This window comes from Artibeus jamaicensis, unplaced genomic scaffold (assembly GCF_021234435.1).
Source record: "Artibeus jamaicensis isolate MK-2021 breed Jamaican fruit bat unplaced genomic scaffold, CSHL_Jam_final scaffold_847, whole genome shotgun sequence".
In the NCBI taxonomy this organism is placed as follows: domain Eukaryota; kingdom Metazoa; phylum Chordata; class Mammalia; order Chiroptera; family Phyllostomidae; genus Artibeus; species Artibeus jamaicensis.
Window position 1 is genome coordinate 25,988,963 of NW_026522057.1, and position 16,048 is coordinate 26,005,010.

General features: G+C 54.6%; 1 protein-coding gene across 1 annotated transcript; it reads right to left on the reverse strand.

Moving 5' to 3' along the window:
• Positions 1-345: 345 nt before the first annotated feature.
• PGD (phosphogluconate dehydrogenase) lies at positions 346-15,715 on the reverse strand. The gene is made up of 13 exons (XM_037165656.2): positions 15,592-15,715; positions 14,878-14,953; positions 13,887-14,066; positions 11,117-11,182; positions 10,141-10,259; positions 8,288-8,357; positions 6,236-6,370; positions 4,673-4,862; positions 2,482-2,612; positions 2,107-2,240; positions 1,180-1,279; positions 934-1,056; positions 346-847 (listed from the first exon to the last, which is right to left on the reverse strand). Exons 1-13 carry the CDS (start codon positions 15,597-15,599, stop codon positions 728-730), a joined length of 1,452 nt encoding a protein of 483 aa, XP_037021551.1. The 5' UTR covers positions 15,600-15,715; the 3' UTR covers positions 346-727.
• Between the last annotated feature and the right edge of the window lie 333 nt (positions 15,716-16,048).

Below are 16,048 nucleotides of genomic sequence, written 5' to 3' on the forward strand. Positions count from 1 at the left end.
AAGCAAGAGGCAATGACACTCTGTTTCTCTTTCTCCCTCCCTTCCCTTCTCTCTAAAGATAAATAAAATCTTAAAAAAAAAAAAGAATGACACCATGAGCACTCATATACCTACTGTCCAAGGGAAAAAAATTACCAACACCTTCCGGTCCCTGTCCCTGCCACCTCCCGCCCTTTCCTGCAAAGTTAATCATTACCCCAACTTCCAAGGTTCTTGCCTTACTCTGGGATCTTTTTTTTTTTAACACAGAGGAAAAGACAAGGCTGGAAAGAAGCAAACTTGACTGAAATGTCTCGTGCCAGGGGCGTCAGCTCGGAGTGGGGAAGGAGAGAGGACTCGAGAGTCTGGAGAAATACAAGGTGGCTTTTATTACGTGGAGGAAAAGGGGACTCAGCTGCATGATAAAAAGGACCCAATCCCTCCTCTGTGGTCTCCATCGAGGCAAGCTCGGGGTCTCCCTGATCCACAGGGACGCACGGACGGGGGGCTGCTTCAGGGGGCACACGGCGATGCCCCGTTGGTCCCGGGCAGCAAGGGCAGGGGGCGGGACGGCTCTCACAGAACCGCTGCCCCCCAGGTGAGCTCGGGGTGACTTTTCAGGAGTCTCTTACAACACTATTAAAGATCTGCGCAGAAAGTGGGGCAGAGGGCCGTGTGAGCGGAGCTGTGTGGCGGACAGAAGGCCCCGACGGTGGAACTGCGTGGGTGGGTAGGCGGGCGGCCCGGCCTAGGCGTTGTAGGAGGACGAGGACACGCTGCCCCCGTGGCCGGTCCAGTTAGTGTGGATGAACTTCCCTGGTTTGGCTAAGAGTTCGTAGGTGTGCGCCCCGAAGTAATCCCGCTGAGCCTAGAAAACAAGAAGTGGGTTGGTCAGGATGATACGCAGGCAGGCGCACGGCCGCCCTCGGGTCGCCGCCGCCTCCCGAAGCTCACCTGGATCAGGTTGGCTGGCAGCATCTCGTGCCTGTAGCCGTCATAGAAGGCGAGAGCCGTGGTGAAGCAGGGCATGGGGATGCCCGCCTGGACGCCCGTGCTGACCGCCCGCCGCCAGGAGTCCTGCGCGGGAAGCAAGAGGCCCACAGCCCAGGTGAGTGTCTCCCCCGAGGGCCGCAGACCCTCCCATCAGATGCCCCTATCGGAGCCCAGAGAGAGTCCCGCACCCAGCTCTGGGCCACCCACCTGGCAGTCTTCGACAGCTGACTTGAAGAAGTCGTCCAGCAGCAGGTTCTGAAGTCCTGGGTTGCGGTCAAAGGCATCTTTGATCTTTCCTAGGAATACGCTGAAATAATCCGAGGGAAGAAGTCAATGAACCCTAACTACGGCAGGCTGGCTGCTGGGCGGAAAGCAGGGGAAGGAAGCCGGAAGCTGATACACACCCGGAGGGGAACAGAGTTACACTCGTCAGCCCTGAGAGCGGGCTGTGTGGAGCCCAAGTCCAGGAGGCGGGCCAAGGGCAGGAGCCCACTCACAGAAGCGCTTTGGAAAGCGCAGTGTGGACAATCTGCTGCGTTGGCCAATAGCACTTAGTGGACTTTAACTTCCTTGGAAACAATTTTGTTAGACTGTACTGTGACAGCTGTTGTATCAGCTGTGCACTTTAAAAAACCTACCAAAACTGGCGAATTTTTGTGCAGCCATTTTAATAATCCGGATAGAAGAATATATGTATCACTTTTGGCGCATTAAGCTCTATTATTTCAACAAAGGTAAAAACGTAACTGAAACACAAGAAAAGATTTGTGCGGTGATGGCAAAGGTGCTGTGGCTGAGCACACGTGTCCCACGTGGTCTGCTGCAGGGCTGTCCGATGCACGGCAAGACGTTTAGCAGCAGCCTTGACCTCCACCCCGTAAAACCGAACAGTGGGCAACAGCCAACATACTCAAAATATCCACATCGATCAAGTTATTGGTGAAAATGAAAATGTCTTATTTTACAGAAAAAGCTAAATGGACTTTCTGGCCAGTGGGACATGACCATCGACATGGGTCCTGTGGCCGTGTCGTGTACCCGTGAGAGGACGAGGGGCACCACTTACAGGGACACGTCGGCAATGCCCTCGGACCCCCACCCTCCAGCCCGGCAGGCCCCGCCCCTGCCACGGACCTTCTGATGATGCAGCCCCCTCTCCACATCAAGGCAATGCCACCGTAGTTGAGGGTCCAGCCAAATTCAGTGGCTGCCTGTCGCAGGAGCATGAAGCCTTGGGCGTAAGAGATGATCTTGGACGCGTAGAGGGCCTGAAGGACAGTGCGCGGACCGGTCAGCGCTGCGATCAGCAAAGCGACCCTGTGCCTACTAGCACCACCCCGCACCCTAGCAGCGCAGACCCCACAAGGACAAGGGGTGGGAGAGGCTGTGAACGAGACCAGGGAAGCTGCCCTTGACTCGACCTCCACCCTGTGGCCTATCTGTTCTCCTGAAACAGCCCCACCCCACCCCCACCCCAAACCACGGCGACTGCCAGGGACGGCGCCCCACCTTGCGGATGTCCTCCAGGAACGACTTCTTATCGCCTTTAAACTGGGTCTTCCGAGGCCCCCCGAGCTTTTTGCTGGCTTGAATCCTCTCGTCCTTCAGAGACGACAAGCATCGGGCGAAGACCGCTTCTCCTGCACCGGGCGGGCGGGGAGACAACATGTGACCAAAGTTGGCACAGAAGTGCGTGACACAGAGGACACACAGCAAGAAGACTTCCGGTTGTTCCGAGGCCTGAAAGTCTCAACCTCAGGCCACAGAATTTCACCCGGATCAGAAAAAAGTTTTATAAAAAGCTCTACACGGTTGACTTGGTAACCAAACCTTCAAGTCATTTCTCCAACTGAAACACAGGGATCCAACCATGAATGTCAACATGAAATCCAGAGAAGACTTTTCGGGGATAAAACAAAGAAAGTTGGTAAAACCACTGTTATCCAGAGTTACTCAGTGTTGGCCCATGAGTAAAATTTCTATTTCAGTTACAAGGACTTTAATTTTTAAACGCTCACCAAAGACGCAGTTTATTTTCCTCTGCAGCACCTGTCAATGGGCAGTGACTTCGGGGAAGCAGCCCCCCGTGCCCCAACCCCTGCCCAGGCAGGCCGCAGCTGCGGGGGTGCGTGCGGTCCCAGACCCCCGAGACAAGGCGAGCGTCTCAGTAAAGCGAGCCGTCCCCTCTCTGCGGGTGGAAGGCTCGCCCCCCGTGTGTAAAACGGGGGCGCCGTGAGATGAGGCCTGCCCCCAGTTTAGTGTTCCGTGCGTCCACGGTCACCCCCCCAGTTTCGCAGTGTGACTTCACTGGAATGAGAAACATTTCACACCAGCACTTCAGTGTCAGACACTCGGCGTCCTCCAGCTCCAGCCCCTCGGAAAAGGCTGCCTGCCACGGGACGACTCACACTGCGATCGGATGGAGGCGGTGCCGGTGCCCCTGCTGTGGCTCCTGCTGCGCACGCGCCATGACCGAGCATTCGTGGACAGGAGCTTTGTAAGAAGTGGCGCAAGGAGGTGGTTGTGGCGCAACCGGGTTGCCCGGAGGGCTGGCTTCCCCTTAGTCCTGCAGACAATGGGCAACCACCCAGGCAGCAGCCCGAGTCTGCCTTCAACTGGTGGAAAGGGCACAGTCTCTGGCGAGGGCAGAATTCTCTTCGAGACTAATATTCTCATACTTGAGTCAGCAATGAATAAACTGCTCCGAGCTATTATCTCCTTGGTCCCCACCTATGGTGTCACTCAAATCAGCTAAAAAGCAGCCACTTCCCTTCCACAGAGTGGGACCAAGCAACCTCCTTCCCTCCTGAACTGGGGGCCTTCCCACCACCCGGGTCACTGGGTCCACTAGGAAATCGAAAGGAGGCAGGAGCCCAGCCCGGGAAGGCAACCGTCTCTGGGAGAACAAGATCTTCTGCTTTGTTACAGGGAAGCCATTCAGCCGGGAGCAGAGGTTCACCAAACACACTAGGCACCTTTCTTCACTCTCCCTTTCAATCTGCCAGAAGTGTAGCTGTTCTGTTTTAAAGCATCTACTGGTAGCTTTGTTAGCCCTCTTATTATCTGTCATTTACTTGTTTCATTATTTCCTTCCCAGTACGTTGTTCTGAGTTTGAGCTTTGCTGTGAATATAAGATAAAAAACAGGGACCAGGATGCACAGTCACTTCGAGTTTTCTCCCAAAAGAAGGGAAGCAACTTAGGAAAAGAATATTAAGGGGCTTGAGATGTACAGGTAACATTTTTTTATTTTGGGGAGGAAAACCTCAGCCCAAAACAATAAATGCCAAGTATATAAAATGATGTTACCTTGTGAACTTTTGTATGAAAAACTAGTTCCTTTGCCCATTAAAAAGATTTAGGTCACTGACTAGGATTAAATCACTAACCTATCCCTAAACCACTAAAACTATCCCAAAGACCCAACTGGGTCTGGGTAAGACAGGAAGGTCTAAAGTTGCCACACAGCTCCCACGACTGAGAAGAGGGTCACAGAGAAGAGACTCAAAGCCACTCGAGGCTCCTGGCCACGGTGGATTCACAGGCCAAGAGCGGGAGGCCCCCTGGAGGCCGCCTGGGGCAGAACGCTTGCTCTCTCAGGACAGGCCCGGGTCTCGGGGCCTGTCTGCACCACTCCTCCCAGGACGGCAAGTCGTTCGAACGGGGCGGCACAGACCCAGAGAAAAGTCGCCGCACATTACCGATGAGGGTGACGGGCACGCCATACTCCAAGGCCGAGATGGCGGTCCATTTTCCCGTGCCCTTCTGCCCGGCGCTGTCCCTGATCTTGGGCAGCAGGGGAGTGCCGTCGCTGTCTTGGAACTTGAGGATATTGGCCGTGATCTCGATCAGGAACGAGTCTAGCTCCGTCTTATTCCAGTCCTCAAATGCCTAAGTGCAGGACGTGAGAGACAAGGATCAGGCAGGGCTTTCCCTCCGCCAGCGCCGGCCCACGCTCAGTCTGCTCGGCATTTCCGGGCCAACAGGCCGCCTCTCTGACCAGTGCGGCCGATGCGCCTGCGCCCACCTGCTGGGGCTGCCGCTGGCCAAGGGTCAACGGCGCTTTCTGACCCCACTGCTCTCCCCTCCCCTCTCGTGGGTGCCTGTGCCTGTCACCTCCTCAGGCGCCTTCCTTGACTGCCTGATCCAGGTGGACCTCTTCCGCCGGGGTCCTATCCTTTACGATAGCGCTAGTTTCATGTTCTGCACCGAACCAGCTGTCTCCCCGCCTCCGTGAGGACAGGGACTCCATTTTTGTTTTTTAACTATTATCCCTCCAGCATTCAGAACGGTGCCCAGCACGTATTAAAGCCCTCCTCTACATACACTAAATGAATACACTAAGTAGTATGTTAATCAATTAAACATGAACCTGCACCACAAAGGCACTGTTTCTATAAAAACTACATTAGCCCTGGCCCGGGAGCTCGCCAAGGTTGCAGGTTTGATCCCCGGTCAGGGCATAGGAATGCATAAATAAGTGGAATAACAAATCACTGTTTCTCTCTTTAAAATACATTTTTAAATAATAAATAAATAAGAAAACTAAGTCAGACTGTTCCGGAAAGAACAGTAAGGGCACGCCAGTGAAACGGAGTGAGTGGGGATGGCACCAGCGTAGAAAAGAGGAAACTGCGTCTCTGGAAAAAAGACATGGGGACACTGAGCGGCGGGACTCAGGAACGGAGTTTGCTGGCGAACGAAGGTGGTTACCTCCCTGCGGTGTCAATTAAGATATGGGTTTACCTAATCAATGCTGAAGCCTTTAGAGAAAAGACTCCTGATGCCCGCGGCTTACTCTGAAACATGCTGAACAAAGATTAAACCGAGAGAGGAGGGGGCAGAGCGTGACGCAGCAAGTGCAGTCAGTCCAACATCAGTGGCAGAACCCCCGTAGTCTGCTGCGGGGGTGCAGACTCTCACCTCCGCCGTGTGCGAGCATTTTTGTCACAACATGTTGAGGGAAAGGCTGTCAAAAGCCAGCCCCAGTCTGATCAGAAAAGCAAGCTTTGCTGCAGCCCCCCCCACGGGCCATGGCGGGGTCCCATGAGACAAGCCTGGGAAGGATGGCGCTCCACACACAGGCAGGGTCACACAGTGGTGGGAGCTGCTGGCTCAGGGACTAGCTCGTACTTGACCGTCTTGTAACACAAGGCCTGCTTCCCTTACATCAGGCTGAGTCCTTCTGGGCCGCCAGAGCCACCAAAGGAGAAAGAACAAGGCAGGCTTCGCCGTCACTGCGGGCGGCGCCGGGGCGCACCCACCTGCGCCATCTCGCTGTGCCCCATGCCCAGGACGTCCTTCATCAGGTGGTAGGCCTCGCAGATCAGCTGCATGTCCCCATACTCGATGCCGTTGTGCACCATCTTCACGAAGTGTCCCGCTCCCTCCTCGCCCACCTGTCGGAGACACAAGCACCGTCAGAGAGCAGAGGCCAGGAAAGCCCACGCCCAAGTCCTCAGCGAGACTCTGGCCCCAAACGGGACACGTGTGAGGCAAACAGTATTTTGCAGTATTTTAAAAGTGAGACTCAATATATAAAAATGCAACGCAAGCTTCGATCCGGTGTTATTTTAAACTGACTCCAAATTCTTTCCTCTAAGATTTCAACACCCCCAAATTCACTGCAAGTGCCTATAGTTCTTTAGCCGACATTTCTGTTTTTTCTCATTGTTATTAAAAGTGACTCCCCACCTCCAGCCCCCATTCCCTGCTGGGGGGTTCCCACTCTTCTAGCCACTGGAGGTGACAAGTTGGCTAATTAAATTGCTTGTACTTTTAGGCTACTGAGATATACAAAGGCCCCTCGACCGCAGGTCTGGCTCACAACCTTGTAAAAACGCAGAACCGTGTTCTTGCCAGGGTCTCAGCGTCATCAAGATAATGACTTTCTAACAGAGCTGGGAAGATGTATAAAACCGCAGTGCAGTTTACGAACATCTGATGAGAATTTTAACTGTGGGTCTCGGGGTCAGTCCGGTCAGCACATTCCCTCCCTGCAGACTAGCTACGTGGGAAGCCCCATTATCTGAAAACTGTTGAGCGGGCGAGGAACCAGAACAAGGGGAGTGACAGGGGTCAAACTTTTAATGCGCCCTCCTTCCACGACGGGGACACCTGCCCGGCGGACTGGCCATGTGGGCCCGTGTCCTGCAGTCACTGTCCGCATCGCCACCAGGGACATTTACGTCAGAGACTTCCTCTGTCTGTCCCCACTGCTGGTCTATCCCCCTCTGGTTTTGACACTTTGTGGCCATGAAGCAACTTGGCTAAAAACATCTTACTTCACTTCATCCTTCCTCTAACTTCAAAAATGAACTAAAAGATAAAAATAAAAAAAAGGAACTGGAGTCCGTGCTCTCTGGGTGGACACCAGTGTTTTCAATGCCCTGACATTAAGCCGTAAGACTGTGGAAGCCTGAATTGAGCACGGTACACGTAAGGGCAACAAGTGTTTTTTCTTCCTGATTTCATCCTACGTGTATCTAACAAGCAGGTACTGGGCTTTTATTGTAAGTTCTCTACTGTCGGGGATGAGCGCTCCCTTCCCAACCCTCCACGTCACAGGGAAAATGAGCCGACGCTCCGAGTCCCAGCCCTGGCCTCCCTCCACCCACAAGCAGACACGATTCGCTTGTAAGAGGAATACAACAGGACAAGGTGGCACACCCGGTGCCGATCTACAATGACAGGCGCCTGGGAGCTAGATCTGGGAGCCCGTCCTCTCCCACCCGTGTTTACAGGTGAGAAAACTGAAGTCCACGCGGGGCAGGTGCCTCGCCTCCCTCCACCTGGTTAGTTCACAGAGCGCCAGGACCACAACCTGGGTCTCCCGAGCCCAGTGAGGCTGCAACAGGGACACGACTTATTTTAGTAGCAACACAAAGCACAGGAAGGACAAGTGCATGTGGCAAGCCCAGGGCCAGAGGCCGCAGCCTCCTCTGTTCAAGCACAGAGCTGCTAAGGTGAGCAAACCCTGCTTTTGATTTTGACATTCTTTCCTCCGTCATGAAGAAATATGGCTAAAAGAGCTGACTTCCCCCACCTCGTTCCTCTTTAAGGAAGCCATCTTGCAAGGGATTTGCAGAGGGCCGCTTTGAGAACCAGCCCGAGGCTGCGAATACCACATTCAGATACACGGACATGGCTGTAACAGGCACGTGTTTCAGGACCCAGCTGTGCTAGCGACTTAAAGATTCAGCAGCTTTATGCCACAAGGCCACCCTCTGGGACCCAGGCGGGGCCCAGATGGCCCTGTGCACTTGGTCATGACCATGCCATGTCGCGCCTGGCTGGAAGGGGAGCCCGGCACTTGCCCAGTCACAGCAGGGCTCTCCGGTCCCCACTTTGGCGGCAACACCCTGGAAGATCGTCTTGATGTGGGGCCTGCGGAAAGAAAGCACACAGGTTAGTGGGCCGAGACCGGAAGACGTGCTCCGGGACGCCGCCACCCCCCCAATCTTCTCTCTTTCTCATAGGTGATGGCCGTGCTCAGGAAAAAGTAACAAAGCACCCAAACCTCAAGGTAAACCAGTAGGAGGCTGCACACTGTCTGATTGGAGAAGACAAAAAGTGGGGGCTGCCTCTGCAAGACCCCCTTTCATCAGCCAGGCAGTTGCTACCGCGCCTTGCACAGCGCCCCCAGGAGGACGTAACAACCCCGCCTTGCCTTCCTGTCCTCCCACTGGTGACCAAGCCTTCCACACAAAGTTTTTGGTGAAGACACAAAAATCTGCCAGGGCTGCAAAGTTGGCGCTCAGGGTGAGGGAGCTAAGACAGCCCCACACCTTAGAACTCCACTCATCCGTTGCCCAGCGTTTCAGGTAAAAGTGCCACTTCCACGTCCACCAGACCACGCGAGAAAGTGTGTAACTAGCAACCGGAGCCCCCCTGCCGGTCAAATATTTTCACGTGCACTGCCTGCACTTCTGACAGCCCACTGGGCAAGGACCCCCAGATGAGTACCTTCAAGCTTTTGAGGAGCCGGAAGGCCTCTGTTTCTAGATTTATCACCTGGAAGCGAACCCCCAGAAGAGCTCATTGGAGAGGGCAAGTAGGGAACAGTGAACCCCAAAAAGGCCTCCACCTTTGGGGATCGTTAGATCGCTCCTTCCTTCAAGGCCTGATGTAATTCTAGAGTGCTTGGAAATCACACTCATCTAGAAAAGAATACGACCTTTCCACGTCTCCCTCAAAAGGAGCCCTCCTTTTCTCCTCGCTGCTCCTGCCCCGTGCCCCCATCTGGCCTTCCCTTTTCCTGCAGGCCCAGCGGCGGGCACCCCCAGGCCAAGTCCTGCAGGGTCGGCTCCTCCCACCTTTCCACCTGGACTCCATCCGCTGCTGCTGCTGCTGCTGCTGCTGCTGTCCGCCCCACCCCACGCCCACGTGCCCTTCTCTTCCTTCCCCAGACCACCTCCCCTCCCACGGCAGACCCCTCCTCTCATGTACCACACAGGGAACAGCGGGAACCCTGTTTTTTCCAAGTCAAATAAAAAATCTCTACCTCAGCCCTGGCTGGTATTGCTCAGTGGATTGAGCATGGGCCTGCGAACCAGAGGATCGCAGTTCCATTCCCAGTCAGGGCACATGCCTGGGTTGCAGGCCAGGTCCCAGCAGGGGATGCATGAGAGGCAACCACACATTGATGTTTCTCTCCCAGTCTTTCTCCTTCCCTCCCCCTCTCTCTAAAAATAAATACATAAATAAAATATTTTAAAAATACAAAAAAACGTCTCCGCCTCATTCCTAGGGACAGAAGAGGCCCCAGAGGCCCCGTCAGGTTTGTCTACCCCTCACCACGACTGAGTCAAGTTAGTTCGGGACCACACATCAGTTAGAGAGGCGGACCGCGCTCCTGGGCCAGGCAGGTCACGGGACGTCCTCGGAACTGCCTCCTCTGAGCCTCTGCCCCTCCGGCCCGGTAAGAACTTCCAGGACCAGTCTCGGCAGGAGTAACGGGGAGAAAAGGCACAGGAGGGACGTGCGCGTGTACTGGGCCACAGCAACAAGACACACGGACGGAAGAGGCGTCTCCGGCACCTCCGACCTCCACCACGCAGCCACCACAGCGCCGCCTCTGGCTGTCAGCCTCTGGCTGTCAGCGGCAGAAGGGCCCAGGGCTCACCCCCCGTCAAAGGTCCGGCCTCCTGTGCTGAAGCCCCGCACTCACCAGGCCGCTTTGTTCCCTCCGGGCATAAGCGACGGGCCGTAGCGAGCCCCTTCCTCGCCACCACTGACGCCGCTCCCCACAAACAAGATTCCCTTGGCCTTCAGGTCTCGGCATCGTCTCTAAATGGGGGAAAATAACCCGTTACGCTTCCGTAAAGTAAGTTTCCCCCAGGGAATGACAGGAGGTGCGACAGCTGGGGGGTCCACTATCTGACCGGGGTGACCCGAGGACCCAAGAACAGCCCGCCCATTAGAGAAGTGGGATCCCCTCAGTTCCGGACGTAAAGGAAATATCCGCCCTGACCGGTGTGGCTCAGATGGCTGGGGGTCAGGCCACAAAGTGACAGGTCGCCAGTTCGATTCCCAGTCACATGCCTGGTCCCTGGTCAAGACGCATGCGAGAGGCAACTGATCAATGTTCCTCTCACACGACACTGATGTTTCTCTCACTCTTTCTCCCTCCCTTTCCCTCTCTCTACAAATAAATAAAATCTTTAAAAAAAGAAAAAGAAAAATCCACCAAGTTTAAGAAAGCTACCCCGTCCCCAAAGGCAGTAATGAGGCCAAACACACATTCTCATCTTCCTGGAAGAGACCCTGTTCGCCAAGACTCGGCGAGGAGTCGGTTTAGGGCGAGGGCAACATGCCGCGCTCTGCCCTGGGGGTCCTGCCGGCCCCTCCCTGCATGCATGAGCTGTCCCTCGACGCTGCCCGGCCCCGCCTCGGTGGGAGAGGGCGAGAGAAGGAGGCTCACGTCAATGCTCCGCCTGCTGCGGCTACGTCGCAGTCACGTGAGTTCTGTGCGTGGTGGGCGAGAAGCTCCTCCGTCACGTGGGAAACAAAGGCTGGGCACGGCCGCACGGGGCCCCACAGCCAGCCCCACTGAAGGCCAGGCCACTCTTCTGCCACAGGCGCAATGCTGACCCTTTGCTAGAATGTTCTCAGAGCCGGGGAGAACTGGACTGGAGGGTACTCACCGTGGTATCCCTGTATTCAGAATTTCCTCCATCGATGATGATGTCACCGGCGTCCAGCAATGGCACCTATAACCAGACGCCAGCATTAAGGTGGCCCAAGGACATGCAAGAGAAAAATGGCAAAACATACCAGACCAGACCAGCAAACCCAGTCAGAACTCGCCCCAGCTGAGACATTTCTCTGAAGCACCCTAAGATTCTACAGCAAACAGAACCCACTCGGACAGTTCTGTAACCCAACGTCACCACCCGCCTGCGCTCTGCGCCCACCAGGCCTGGACAGGACCGCCTCCTAGAGCACGCCTGCCAGGCTGGCGTTCTGATTCGCCACTGGTCTCCCCCTTCACGGCTCAGCTAACGTCATGGAACATCTTGCTCTGCTGAAGAACAGTCTAGCATGTTCCAGTCCATTCTGTCTATAGCTAATCAAGAGCAGCTCGGCAGCTTGCTACACAAGAGCTCACTGTGCCCTTATCACAAGGCTGTCCTTCCTAGATCAGCTTTTCTTAAACATGGTAACACAGTGGCCACAAACTCCTCCCCCTGCAGCAAGGGCGCAGTGTTCACGCCGCTCCTCCAGAGAAGGAAGGTTGGCCCCTGCCCGTTTATTATCGCCACGCTTCCCGCAAGACACTCCTTCCGGGTGGCCAGTGCCTTGGTTCTCCCAGGGCTCTTACTGCAGAATGGTTTTTCACTATCTAAGAAAATAATTTCCACTAGTTCCCCTCCATCCATGTACTCCCCCCGTCCCCAGGGAAAAGCACCCCGAGGCTGCAGGGCACTGGCAATGAGGTCTCCGTTCACCATGGGAGAGGAAAATCCTCCCAGTTAATGCGGGGTGCTCTTTTCCCAGGGGTATGCTGAGGGAAGGGCCTTACAGGCACCCCAGAAACAGCTTACAGTAGCAGTGCTTCCACCAGGACCTGCTCCTGTCCCCAGCAGCGGCGCCTCTGCCACAACCACCCCAGGGAAAGAGTGGCCAGCAGGGCTTCGGTGGGAACAAGTTGGGACAAGAACGGACAACCCACAAGCGAGAGGTGGTGATGACCACCCACGGGAATGGGCCCGCCATCCCCCAGCCCTGAAAGTGGGGCTGTGGGGGAGGAAAGCCTCAGTGGGGCACCAGACCACCACGTGGTCCTACAGAACCAGGCGCAGCACCTCCGTGATGCCCACTTCGCCACGGCTGAGGACCGGGGACCAGACTACGGGTGAGGCCTGCCTCTCAGACCTCTGGGGGACTCGGCACCAGGCACCCACCCACCTGCCCTGGCAAGGCCACCACAGCCCAGATTCGTATTTGTCTTCCTCCAAAAAAGATACACTTCCTAAAGCCAACAAATTGTGAGATGCAAAGATAAGTACCCAGGGTGCAGTTGCTAGGACTGCCGAAGGGGATCTCTTGTCTATTACACTAAATTTTCCAATGATTTGAGAACTGTTGCTTTATAGGAACACGGAGAAAAATAAAATCAGTTTCGGAATTTGGACACAAAGGTTTACTAGTGAACAGCACTAAATATTCACAACACACAACAACAGAACAAAGTTCTTCTGAATGTCCACGACATGGCCCACTAAGGCACCGCATAACGACGGACCACATGTACTACGATAGGCCCACAAGTTCACCACGGAGGCCTGGCCACCTAGTTCGGTTGGTCAGAGCATCGCCCCGATGCACCAAGGCTGCAGGGATCAGCCAATGAGAGTATAAATGGGGGGAACGAAACGTCAATGTCCCTCTCCTTCTCCTTTCCTCTCTAAAATTACAAGTAAAAAATTTTTTAAGGAAATAATGGAGCTGAAAAATTCCTGTCACCTTTTAATGTCCCAGTCATTTTAGCAGAAATCATACTCCCACATTTGTGCCGATGCTGGTGTAAACAAATTTGCACTGCCAGTCCTATAAAAGTATAGCGTGTACAATCGTGCACAGTATATAACTCCTGGATGGCAAATGACTAGGTTACCGGTCTGTGCATTCACTAGACTATACTTTTATTGTTATTTTAGAGTGTGGTCAGTCTACTTATTAAAAAAATGCTTGCCATGGAAAAGCACGCTGTGCCGCGGCAGCAGCCTCACACTTCACACGTCCCACGATTGTATCATTTTCTCTTGCGCTTGATTCGGTCACACACTGTTTTGCAGAGGAACGTGCTGTAGAGACTGGCGGCCTCGGAGTGACAGGTCAGACCGAACCACCCAGGTCCGCGTAAGCGTGCTCTGTGACATTCCCGCAGCGAAGAAGCTGCCTCACAGTGCGTTTCTCAGGACGCAGCCCGGTCACTCAGTGGCCCGGGGCTGTGTCGTGTCTACTCCTGTTAATGAATTCTTAGTGAAATGTCTCTTGAGTCCTGGGCCAAACAGCTCAGTTGGTTAGAGCATCGTCCCAACACACCAAGGTTGTGGGTTCACTCCCTGGTCAGGGCCCACACAAGAATCAACCAAATGTATGTATAAACAAGCAAATCGATGTTTTTCTTTCTCTCTCTAAAAATTTTTAAAAAAGGGAATGTTTCTTGATGTCCTCAGAATTTTATATATATGTAATTATTACCACCTGAGGATGTGCTGTTACTTAATTAGGGCCAATCAAGTGAACCAACACTGAGCCATTTAAGCAATTATTTTGTCGGAGTGGAGCAGTTCATATCCAGAAACTGAAGGGGAGAAAATGTCTTAAGTAAAAAGAAGTGAAATGGCTAAAGGAAAGAATGGGACAAGCTGCCACACAGGTAGCAGCTGGGAGCAGAGCTGGCCTCACCAATTTTTCAATGAAGTCATCGACAGCTTGACCGGCCTTCACCAGTAGTATGATCCGCCGAGGCTTCTTCAGCTTGGAGACCATCTCCTCCAGCGAGTGAGCACCGACCACTTTGGTTCCTTTGGCCTCATTGGCCAAGAAATCATCAACTTTGGAGACTGTCCTATTGAAAGCACAGACCTAAAAGGGCAAAAAGCCGATCAGGAGGTCGAGGGCATACAAGACCCTCAGACCGTGGACCAAGGGACAGTGAAATTTCTACTCAGCCCAAGGTTTTCAGGAGGGTGGACTCTGCCTTGGCCTTGCCCTGATGGATACTGTAAAGTTACTTTCAGGGGACAAAACGGCAGAGAAGGGAAGACAGGGTGGGGCAAGAGTAGGTTCACAGTTGTTCACATGGAAAATAATACAAGAATGACACAAGCATACCCTGTTTCACTCCTTCACTACAGCAGCAACCGACTTCTGCCCCGCCTTGTCTGTGTAGGCGAAGGTCAACTACCCTGTGGCATATCAGCCCAGTGTCTGTCACTCTCTGGGTAGCAGACAAATCTGGAACCAGCTGGTTCCAGACTGACAAATTTTGTCACTGATAATCTGTGTATCTAGCCCAGCCAGTCTCATATTCACAACTAAACTTTTCCCTCTCCCCAGATCTCCCAAGGTGACAAACTTAGAGCTCTGCGCACCCAGTAAGATTCCTCCTCTGGAACTGACAGGCTTATCTGGCTGCAAACCTTACAGAACTGAAAGGTACATTTAGTGGGACTCTCCTTCCTCAGAGAACTGCAGGACTGGCCCTCCCACACCCACGTGTAAAGTGGTCCTTCTCCTTCTTTTGCAAAATCGTCACAAGCAGCAACAGGCAGGGAATACATAAAGAGAAACACGCTCCAGGCTCTTCAGGATCTTTGACAACTGCCGGTCACCAGCACTCAGGCTAATGCACACCAAGAACCAGCAAGAGAAGAGCGTGTCCCTTGTGACTTACCACAAAGCCGTGGTCATTCATGTTCAAAATTAAGTTCTGGCCCATGACAGCCAGTCCAATCAGTGCAATATCAGCTCTGAAAGACCAGGAAAAGGAACAAAGAGAAATGTGTAAGTTCCACTTAATCCATTCCACCTCGGGGAACCAGAGTTTTCCGGCTTTGCCTGAGTAATAACTTGTCTTAACTTCTCGGGGCCCCTACTCCCTTTTACACTCTACAGCCTTCCGGGAAACTGCAGGCAGACCGCCCTCCACTCTGCCACTTCGGGGACCTCCGATTCCCTTGGGAAGCACTGAACTCGCACGTAGGAGAGTGTTCACAGCACGGAGGCTCTAGTCTTATCTGGCAAGGACTGTCCCATGTGTCCCGGTCTCCCACAGAGGGAACAAGCCCCAGCCGGCAGAGCCACCGACCGTCCAGCCCGCCCTCCCCCGCAATCGTGCCCTGGTTCCCTCAGCCAAGCCTGCCCCCCACCCCCGCCCTTTCTAGCAACGAGGATCCTCCCGCGCAGCCGCGGGAGGCAGAGGGCTGTTTCCGAGGAAAAAGCGAGGCTTCGGGGCTGGCTCGGCATCCGGGGAGTTCTGGGACCAGAGCCAGAGGGGGCTGAAACCCCGGAGATCCGGAGCTCTGGGCACCACGATGCCGAGGCGACGTCCGGGACGGTTCGACCCTTCGAGCCGACTCCCGGAAAGTTCCCGCGGGCGGTCACTCACTGGGCCATGGCGGTGGCGGGGGCAGCGGCGGACCCGGCAGGAGTGGAGAAGCGGAGAAGCGGCGAGCACCGAACGCACAGCGCCGACGACCAAGGCTGAGTTCCACTGTAGCTCGCCTGCCGAGGCTACAGCCGCGGCTTTCCAGAACTGGCCAATCGGAGAGAAGGGGTGGAACTATGCCGACAAGCCATTGGCTCTCCCTGGCGCCTGTTACACCACCTGAGGCAACGGACCCGCCCACTTCCCCGGAGCCGACTCAGGAGAGCGCCGAGCACATCGATGACATCTCCCAGGGTGCGCCCGGACTGGCATAGAGGGTTAGGGGCGTCCGGACCCACGGAGGGGCGGGTCGTGGGTCGGGGTAGGGCGTCCCGGACAGATGGAGGGGGCTGAGTCGAGCCACCCAAGGCAGAGCACACGCAGGGCCGGGCTCTGCTCTGCGGTGCCCTGCGGGACG

Bases quoted from the DNA above. Each gene is read 5' to 3' on its own strand.
- PGD (XM_037165656.2), bottom strand. The intron at 8,358-10,140 runs GTGAGTGCGGGG...TTCTTTCCGCAG, and splicing joins GGAGGGAACAAAGCGGCCTG to GCCCCACATCAAGACGATCT. The intron at 1,057-1,179 runs GTGGGTGGCCCA...CTTCCCGCGCAG, and splicing joins CAGCTGTCGAAGACTGCCAG to GACTCCTGGCGGCGGGCGGT.